This window comes from Pempheris klunzingeri, chromosome 13 (genome assembly GCF_042242105.1).
Source record: "Pempheris klunzingeri isolate RE-2024b chromosome 13, fPemKlu1.hap1, whole genome shotgun sequence".
NCBI classification, from domain to species: domain Eukaryota; kingdom Metazoa; phylum Chordata; class Actinopteri; order Acropomatiformes; family Pempheridae; genus Pempheris; species Pempheris klunzingeri.
This window is the reverse complement of record NC_092024.1, coordinates 20,937,249-20,947,274: the sequence shown is the minus strand read 5'-3', so window position 1 is coordinate 20,947,274 and position 10,026 is coordinate 20,937,249. Positions and strand designations below refer to the sequence as shown.

The following is a 10,026-nucleotide window of genomic DNA, read 5'->3' as shown; positions in this document are numbered from 1 at the left end:
TTGCTGGTTAGTTTAAGTTTCCGATTACTTCTTGGCGGGAACGGCAACTTCCTGGAGTCTCCGCTGGTTGCATGGCAACTGGTCATGACGACGGGGTAACGTAAAACCCAATAAATAGTCACAAAGATTAGAAAAGTTTGTATTTAATGAGGACAAAGCAATAAGAAATTTGTAATCACTCCGTTACAAAAAAAAAAAATTACAAAGTTTTATTTGCGGTGTACAAGCAACACAACAGAGGGAAACCTTGAGAATCAGTTTGTCTCATTTTAAATCGCACTGCTTGAACATATTGTTGTTCTATACAAAAACATGACAGGCACTTCATTTAAATTCAACCCACTGTAAATAAAACTTAGAGATACATTGTCTCTAGTAACTGGCAGCTGATAAACTGTGTCCACTGAATTTCCAACTACTGTGGGAGTCAAATCTCTTCATAAGGTAGTTTATGATTCATTATGGTCCCTGTAATCCACCCATGGGCCATCACTGAACAAACAGATGACATTAAAATAGGATGGATATAAGCATTAAATGAAATGATGGGACAAATAACAACTCTGGTAACACACACAGACACACATCAGAAACACAAGGTTCGAGTGCTACCTTGCTAAAACAAAAAGCCTCAGGAAGACTGACCACGACACACATTAAATTGAAAACATGAATACTGAAGTAGACACTGAACATCCTCGAAGACAGGAAATGGTTTGGGGGTCACAGGACTTAAAACCTCCATTGGAGGGATGCACCACGTTTCTGCATTATTTTTCTTTTAAATGTGGGCAAACATTTAGGGATGCAATGCCCTAATTTTTACCCCCATTTTCTCTTCTCACATTAATCCATATCCATCTTTTCACTCGCTGATCTCTCTCTGCAAGGAAAGTGATGCAGTGGCTCAAGGGCACTTCAGCAGGGCAGCGGTGTGGGGTCAGAAAGGGACTTAAATGCATCACTCATACATTACAGTACAGTCTCACAAGCCCTGACACTGACTGTCTAGATTTCCTGCAAGGAGTAAACAACTGGGCTCATAAACCTTACAAACACTGAGATCTCAATCGAGAAACTGTAACAGGACGATATTTGCTGTTTATAGATTCTATACATTCGGTAACAGTAAAAGTTAATGTCTCCATAAATAAAGAATAGGTCTGATTAAATGGCGACCTCTTGTGCATTTTCATTAACTATAGTGTAAATAATGGGAGACGGAAATGTAGGGCTGGTTATGTAAGGTATAGAAAAAACCCAGCGCCAAACGATACCTGCATTTGATTTAGAAAAAAAAAAAAAAGACTATCTATCCTTTTGCTTTTGTGTTCTTCAATTTAACACAACTTGTGATTGGCCAACCGGCCCTGTAGCTACAACCCAATACAGTGTGTGGTGGTGAAATCGAGTGTGGTGTTCAGCATCCTGAGACACCACCAAAATAAAGTATGGCTAGAAAATGTTCAATACAGATAAAGCGCCTCATCAAGCATGGAGAATAGGTACTGAATGAAGTACTCTATCATATAGTATCAGTGTCACTTTAAGGGTACTGGTATCATAATTCTTTTAATACCCAACACTACTGAAATGTACCTTAAAATGCTATTCAAGATCCAGTGAAATCTGCTTGTTTTTTTTTTCCAGCAGCTACTTAAAAATCATTCACACGCTCGTCTCAAGTCCAACTAGTGGCAACAAGTATAAATGCTCAAATAAGATAAAACATTTATAATTCTCTAAGTGTTTGCAAATGATTGTCAGTGTTTTGTTTCAGCGAATTCAGAGGGATGGAAGTGCAATCACAACAAGATATCTTGACCTGACAAAACTGTCAGTCATGTTACTGCACAAGATTCACCAGCGTTGTTTCCAATATGTTGTAGAGCTGAGAGAGGATTCGCTGGGTAAAGAAATTCTTTAACCTAGCATCTTTGGGTCGGACATTTTTAAGTGTTTTCTGACATTTTAGAGACCAATTATAGAACAATCAGCAACATATCGAGCAAATAAACAGTGATGAATTAAGTTTTTCTAGTAAACTCTTTCCTGTGATTATCTTTAAGTTCTAGCAGCCTTAATACAGACTTTCATCCACCTGGTACCTAAGCAGGATAAAATAAACCATAAAAAGTACTTCCAAATATTTTGCCCAGGACCTGATACCCACTGAGAGGTAAGTGCAGTCCACAAGACAAAACTACGTGATGACAAGTACTCTTTGACCTTCAGTATTTCAGGCAATCGTGGTGAATTTCCTTGAGATGTTTCAGACCAAACATGGCTTCTTTCTGCTTAAGTCCTGCAAACAATGACTTCGTCAATTCTGCTGCATAAAACTTTGGTCAGGGCAGGACACACACACACACACTCACACGACTTCCATCCACTGACAAAAACAGCAGATATCAAGATTTAGAAGCCACTTTCACCATTTTACAAGCCAGCTTGGTTCCTGAGAACATAATAGGGCATCCATATGTTTGACAGTTTGCCTGCAACAACCAGGATTTACCAGTGACTGGCTGGTGGCAGGTGTAAGATCCCACTGTGGAATTAATTCTGAACAGTCTAAAGTGCTAATGGTCTTTGCAGCAGATTGACATGTACTTTTTTGGATGTAGTTTGGACGGATTAGGACGGATGTAAAAGCTCCAACAGGGCTCCAACCGCTCCGAAGTAACCCTAAAAAGAAAACAAAACACACAAAAAAAAGAAAAAACAGAAAAGACCTTTGAGATCATTGAGCCCATTACAGCATGAGACTACATTATTGGTCTGAGAGGTGACTGGTGCCATTACTAATGCTGCCACCGTTCTGTTTTGTCTAATGTGGTTTTATTATTACAGTTATTAATGCATATTTTACAGTATTATTTTGTATTATCTGATGCTCTGATTCACCTCATGCTCTTTAATCCTGTTTTAAACATGCAAATCACTTTGTAACTTTGTTTTTGAGTGCTGTATCAATAAAGTTAATATTATAAAGTGACGATGTAGTTCGCAATTTTTGTTGTGGTGATAGAAGTTAATGGTAGCATTACTGGGAAAGTGGAGACATATACAGACATAATCACATAGAAACAATAAGCGGCTCTTAGAAAGTTCACAGGTTGAACCAACTGCGAAAAGCAACAGCAGCAGCCCAGAACCAGGAGAGGTTCAGGTTGGTGGAAAGCAGGTGTTATTTACCTCGTGCTGTAGGAAGAGTGCTTTGAGCTGTCCTTTAGACCAGTAGTCCATAGCATAGGCCAGCAGCTTCATGGAGAGGGTGTTGACTCTGAGGAAGTTGCCCACAAACACCACTCTCTCTATGTTCTTAGTCGACAGAGTCGGGATAAAACAATTAGAGCAATAGGTAAATTAAATTTATAATCTCACAACAGTACAAGCACAACTGACAAACATCATCCTTGTGTCAAACCATTTTCACTCCTGAAATCCATTGTGGCAGTTAGGCTACGATCAGAACAGCACAAATCACACGCAATCTGATCTTTTCAACTTTGATTTGGACCACTTTCGTGTGTTTAAAATAGAAAAACAGCATTGAAAATATGCTGTATCTTTCCTTCGTTTGCTTACGAAACAAACACACGTGTTAACCAGATCTTTACGACATGAGGCAGTGGAGCTTTTGTCCACAGGGGCCGCAAAAATAAGCTCATAATGAAAGTTCCTTGTAGCTGCTTTAACACAGCTTACATTTTTACTTTTTAATTCGTATATAAAACATTTTGGTCAACATCTATTCACTTAAAACACAAAAATAATTTGACCACTAATAAAAACTGTTTAAAACATGCTACTTTGACTGCTGAACACAAAACCACATTCATTCATTATTGCTGGCTTCTTGTGTCTTTAATTTGTGTTTGAGCAGAACACCCACTACTTTGGGCTGTGAAAGACATGTGGATAATGCAGATTACCTCCTCTACGCCTTCATAGCCCTGTACAATGCTGCTTGATCAAGACGCCACAAGGCAGCACCGTAAAGAGGCTGAAAGCAAAGAGGAAACGGCTGGCAGGGATCCTGGAAGGGAGCGTTTTTCCAAAGACAGGTCAATCTAAATCCCCCCGTTACTAACCTCGTTGAGAGCACACATCCTGGTGATGGAGCCGATGTTATTGGTGATGGTGACCAGTGTTGCCCTGGCTAGGTCCTCTTTGGACACCGACTCCCTCTTCTCTTTGGACATCATGTTGCCAAAACTATCGAACCAAAACACAAAGCCATGTTAGACGAGCAAATGCTCTAAAGGTCTGCTGAAATTGTTGCGCAGCAAACTGCCAATCCCAAAAGCATGATTCAGACCAATTCTTTTTTTTCTACATCTTTTCCAAAGTCAAATTCAAGCACTTCAACGATTTTCAAGGTAAGATCCTTCGGTACTAAAACACTGAGGTCATAACTGACGATAAAGCAGTTGAACCAGGAGTCTGAACAACCAGACAGCAGCAAGTTTAATAACCGTCAACACTGAAGTTACTGCATCAACTTTTCAGACAAAACATCTCCAGGATGAGCTGAAACCAACTCATTAACTCTCAACACAGATTAACACTGTTTCCAAAGTCAAACAGAAGCGATTTTTAATGTTTTTCAAGGTGCAATTTCAACTTTTCCAGCACATTATGGCTCTGGTCAATTAAATATACCCAAATAAATGAGGCTCTCCCAGACCTCCCTCTCTCTCTCTTATTTGATTTCTTTATCTAAAAAGTATTCAACTATTCAACCAAGTAGTGATTTTATATATAAATGCCATTAAATTTCAAGCAGCTTAAAGCAGTTTATTCAAAATCCATACACTTCTCAAACCTTGAGAAGAGCACAATAAAATTCAAACATTTTTAAGGAGTTCCACCATCTGTACGAATCCTGTTTTTAAAAAATTTTTAGGAAGCTACACACATGCATCTTTGGATCTGTGGATAAAAACGTCTTGCTCAGAGTTCATCAACTTGAAATCAAGGCGTCTGATTTTCACCCTGGGAGAGGAAACAGAGTAAATTTAGCCTTGTCCTGGTTCCCTGTTTCATTGAAGCTGTGACTGTGTTTATGGTGGTATCCACCAAAAACAGTCTTGTGACCTACAGTGAAAAAAAAGCTGCTGTAAACCGCACCTTGAGGCTACAGCCCAGCCTGGCAGTCCAAACCTCTCATAGTCTCCTCCATAGATGTCCCGGACCAGCTTGTCCACACGGGTGCTCTCCCCTTGAGAAGCCATTTCTAAAGCTTCCTCAAAAGTGGAGCAGCCAGTCAGCAGGCAACACAGGCCCAGGAAGGTCCCACCGCCGAGGCTGTAATAACACACAGAGAGATGAGACAGAAACTATTAATATTCTAGGAGAGTAAAACACAGAAGTCTGGAGTATAAGCTGCTTGCTTCGCATTGGAGTCTCAAATTACGTGCAAAGAGAAAGGTCTCTGCTAAAAGTAAGACCAACCACTTAAAAAAAAAATAGAGGTATTTGGTATACGGACTCAAAATTCAAAGACACTCGGCTAGTGTTTCTTTCTCAGCACAAAGGGCCATTATGTCAGGGGGAGACTAAGCATTCATAAGTCCCTCTCAAAGCTACCAGACAGAGAAACCACATATTACGAAAATAAACCAGTGAAGAGAGTAGGTGGAGGAATAATATTTCAAACTTTAAGCAGAACCCCAAATCAAACTAACAAAGAACAATCCATAAGCAGTTAGTAAAGGAAGTGGTTTAGGAGCTTAAAAAAAAGCACACTACAGCACTAAGGAGCCACCCCCAAACTGAGGTGAACCCACTTGAAAATCCTTCCAACATTACATGTTCTCTGTTTCTGTTCTGTTTTTCTGCCAGTGACACGCTAAGCAAACCAGCAGATCCTTAAATGTGTAACACTGCACTCTTATTGTCTTCCTACACCAGTGTAAAAGCTAACATTTATATGCATGTATATATAGAGTTATATCATTCTAATGTGTTTGTAATGACGACTGGAAATTGGCTTCATGTGTGTTCAATCAAGCCATAGATCACTGATAAGGTGCTCCTGCAAAGCAACCTGCATACAGGGTGACTCAACATGCGTCTCATTTTCCACTGCGGAGTCCAACACGGACCAAAACGTTTGCACTTCATGCACCTTACAGAGTATAGCTCTGCAACGGAACAACCAGGAATATTTAAAATCCGGACTGTAGTCTGAACTCCTGTTTTGTTCTCCGTGGGTGAGTCCTTCCTTGCTGCACTGGAACTAATGAAATTATCTTCACTACCTATTACTGACATTACTGATAATCTGCTCGATTGATCTATGAATGGTTTGATTTATAAAACATGATGCCAGTCACAGATTTAAGGTAATGCCATCAAATGTCTTGTTTTGTCTGAATAACAGTCCAAATCCCAAAGAATCAATTTAATGTGATGCAACACTCAGAAAACTAGCCCGTTCACCCATTTGAGAAGCTGAAACCATCAGCTTTTTGCTTGAAAAATTGCTTTTAAGTCTCAATTATTCGATTACAAAACTAGTTTTTAATTTGTCAATGGACAAATCATTTCATTGACTAATCGTTGCAGCTCTAGTCAAGTTAATGATCATTTGCATTCAAATCTCTGCTTAATGGATAGTCCTCCTAGGTTTCATCATAAATAGATAGACAGTTTATGAAATATTTGCCAGAACAAATCCAACCACTATCCAGGTGTTTTTTAACTGTAAAGTGAAGAATAATCGTCCATCAGCCAAAATGTCCATCACTGATAATTACCTGGTCCCTGTAACTCGTTTGTAGTTGTTCTCAGAGTAGACGGCCAGGATGCTGACCCCTGACCCTATGTTGACCAACAGCAGAGGGTAGGGGTTCTCCAGTGTGTAGGGCCTCTGAATGCAGCGGTCTGGGTCAGTGGGGTTTTCAAAGTAGTAGCATTCTGAGGGTCCGCTGGACACCACCGAGTCGATGTACAACACGCCCCGAATCAAACAGTCCAGCTCATCCAGCTTGTGAAGCTGCAGGTCCGCCATCTTTTTTTTGGCGAGAAGAAAGAGAACATGGATAACATCACTGAGTGGATGTGGTCAGGAGAACACAGACTCAGGAAACTAGGGGAAGGAGGGAAAGCAGGGGGGTAAGAAAACAGGAACACACACACACATTTCTTGTGATTAAAATGAAGAAAACAGACGTTTTCTTGCCTAATTGTGCAATTGTATATCCCACAGTTTGATAAAAAATCTAACATTTGAAGGGGCAACAATCATGACTTATCTCATCGTTTTATTTGTCCAAATGAATTAACCCGTGCTTTATCATCAACTAGAGGAAAAAAATGAATTTGTTTTGATTTCCTGCAAATTGCGGAAGGACTTTATGGAATCAGACATCTAATAATCTTTTGTCCTGGTATTCACTGGCTGTGGATTTCAGTAGGGCTGTGACTAACGACTGTTTTTATTATGGGTTAATCTAACTATATATCTAACTTTCTCAATTAATCGTTTGGTCTAAAAAATGTCTATCTCAGTTTCGCAGAGCTCAAAGTGACGTCTCAGAATGTCTTGTTTGGTTTGATCAGCAGTCCAAAACCTAAAGATATTCAATTTACAATTATCTAGAGCAAAGAAAGGCGGCAAATCCTCACATTTAACGAGCGAGAAATGTTCCAGCATTTCTGCTTCATCAAAAGATTATTGGATTTTCAACTGCAAATTATTTTTCTGACGATTGACTAACGGATTAATTGACTAATTGTTCCAGCTCTCATTTCAAGTGTCATCCATCACAATTCCTATCACTTGCTGTAAAGATGTTAACTCTCTCTCCTCCTTCCTTCCTGTCTGCCTTCTCTGTCCGGCCTGTAAAAGCAAACAAAAAGAGAACAACTGCAGACCCACCGTTCGGAAATCAGACTCAAACTTATACGCCCCCCCTCCTGTGGCGCAGAGGGTGGTGTGGAGGCTGGAGAAGTGCTTGTTGCGCCCCATCTGCAGGAAGGCCGGCAGGTCATGCGTGGGGAAGCGGATGAAGTGCAGGTTGCCTGTCCTGCCGCACAGTGTCAGGTCCTGCAGCTCCAGGTGCACGTCCCTGATGCCCGTTTTACCATAGGCGGTGTTGGAGGTTAGGTAGCGCCTGATGCTCTTCAGGTTCTCCACCTCTTCCTGCTCCTCCTCTGCTGTGATGTCTTTGGGCTCGAAGTACACCAGCTTCACCAGAGTGCCTCCAATGTCCATCCCAAACCAGGGAAATGCTGCATTATGTGAAATAATATATGCAAAAAAAATCACCAAAATGCATTATGCCAAAACATATTTCTACTGACTGATAATATCTTAAGATATCTTTAATATTTAAATGCTTAGTGACAATGGGGGCATATAGAGCTGATGTCTCAGTGTTGGCCGACATAATGACAAGCAGCTTCATCTACAGAGGGAAACGGTACAGTGTGTACCGCGAACGCCATCTTGTTGCAAAACAGATCCTGGCTATTTACTGCCACTACAGCTCACCGATATTACATTGTAATACCGGTGCCAAAATGATTTACTCCGTTTTAGCACCAACCCCATTGTATTTAAACTGCCATTTAGGAATTATTTTTGGGTAATTTACACAGCCCATAAGCGGATTTACTTCCCAAATCTGCAAATCACTGCCTGTCTTTTGTGGGGAACGCCTTTGATTTGTGAATCCTCTGCAACGGTGCCGTTTCCAGTAAATACACTAAGCCCGAGCTAGCAACGTTAACACCTACGCGGCCTTGTCTTCTTCACCGAGTCAATCCGCAGCCTCGCCGTCGAGTTGGAGGTCCGCCGGTCGGATGCGGCTCTTCCTGCGGGCGCGGCTGCCTCGTTGCTGGGCTCGTTTCTGAGATAGCCGGGCATCTCCCGGTCGGACCGCGGCTGCTTCGTGGGCGTTTCGTCTTCGTCGATACTTTCATCCTCGCGTTGATGGCCATTGAACGCCATTGGAAATGACCAATAAGCTACATAAATGCTGTAGTTTATATTAAATCAAACCATTGGTGGTAAATGATTCGTGTGGACAATGAAGTCCAGCGCTCGGCAGGCTAATTAGCTAACTAAGTAGCCGTGTCGTTATAACGGCCGGGGTACATGTCCTTTTTATGTCCGCTGTCAGTACCGGGGTGGGCGGGGCCGAAAGCCGATTGAAGGACGCTGCAGCCAATCAGGAGGCGAGTCGGCCAGCCATAGAAGGGCCAATAGAAATGACGTCACACTTTTCTTGAGTTTTTGGTCACATTAAAAAACAAATAAAACATGATTTTTGCATAAGTATAAAAATACAGCGAATTAAATACAGCGTTTAATTTCTAAAAGTGAATTTACAAAATCTCACATAATATACAGAAGCAACTATTGTGGTGAAAGTAACTACTAACCACTTTTTAAAGTATTGTACTTAAATTTGAGGTACTTTACTTGAGTATTGTTATTTTCTGCTACTTTATACTACATTACATATACATGTGTATGTGACAACTTTAGTTTGCAGATTCAGTTTAACAATAAAACAATGAATCAATAAATAAATTATATTATATTAACAGGGTATTATTGGTCGCAACAGGGAGATTTATGAGCTACCCAACAGTATGTAAAGAAATATACAAAATATATTATATATATATATATATATAGAGCTTACAATTGGCTCAGTATTTACCAACTACGACATTAAAGCAAGTGTATCAATAATTATAATACAGTAATATAATATAAATTATTCTGACAGTCATTGTGCATGAACAGTACTTTATGTAATACTTGTGATACTTTAATTATAATTAGATGTTAATAATTTTGAAGAATGCTTTTTATTAATTCAAAAATTAGATTTAATCTGTTAAGGTAAACTAAATTAAATGTAGTCATGTAGAGTACGACGATTCAATTGCAAAAAGTGTTATGTAGTATTATTATTATTATTATTATGTATTATTTTCTTTACTTTTTCAGTTTAGCCTTAATTTTTGTACGTTGTCTTTTTCTATATTGACGGATTCATT

The 10,026-nt window shown here is 39.9% G+C and overlaps 1 protein-coding gene across 2 annotated transcripts; it reads right to left on the bottom strand.

Moving 5' to 3' along the window:
- Positions 1-1,961: 1,961 nt before the first annotated feature.
- Positions 1,962-9,113, bottom strand: pank2 (pantothenate kinase 2). Of its 2 annotated transcripts, none has more exons than XM_070842232.1 (7): positions 8,752-9,113; positions 7,892-8,244; positions 6,768-7,021; positions 5,137-5,313; positions 4,098-4,221; positions 3,199-3,324; positions 1,962-2,688 (listed from the first exon to the last, which is right to left on the bottom strand). In XM_070842232.1, the coding sequence occupies exons 1-7, from the start codon at positions 8,963-8,965 to the stop codon at positions 2,638-2,640; spliced, it is 1,299 nt and encodes a 432-aa protein (XP_070698333.1). In that variant the 5' UTR covers positions 8,966-9,113; the 3' UTR covers positions 1,962-2,637. The 2 variants fall into 2 exon arrangements, with proteins under 2 accessions (XP_070698333.1, XP_070698334.1); XM_070842233.1 differs by having other exon boundaries at positions 5,170-5,313.
- Between the last annotated feature and the right edge of the window lie 913 nt (positions 9,114-10,026).

Excerpts from the sequence above, each read along its gene's own strand:
- pank2 (XM_070842232.1), bottom strand. The coding sequence starts at position 8,965 with ATGGCGTTCAATGGCCATCAACGCGAGGATGAAAGTATCGACGAAGAC. Across the intron at positions 5,314-6,767 it reads AAACGAGTTACAGGGACCAG|CCTCGGCGGTGGGACCTTCC; the intron begins GTAATTATCAGT and ends GTGTTATTACAG. Across the intron at positions 4,222-5,136 it reads GGCTGGGCTGTAGCCTCAAG|TTTTGGCAACATGATGTCCA; the intron begins GTGCGGTTTACA and ends TTGGTTCGATAG.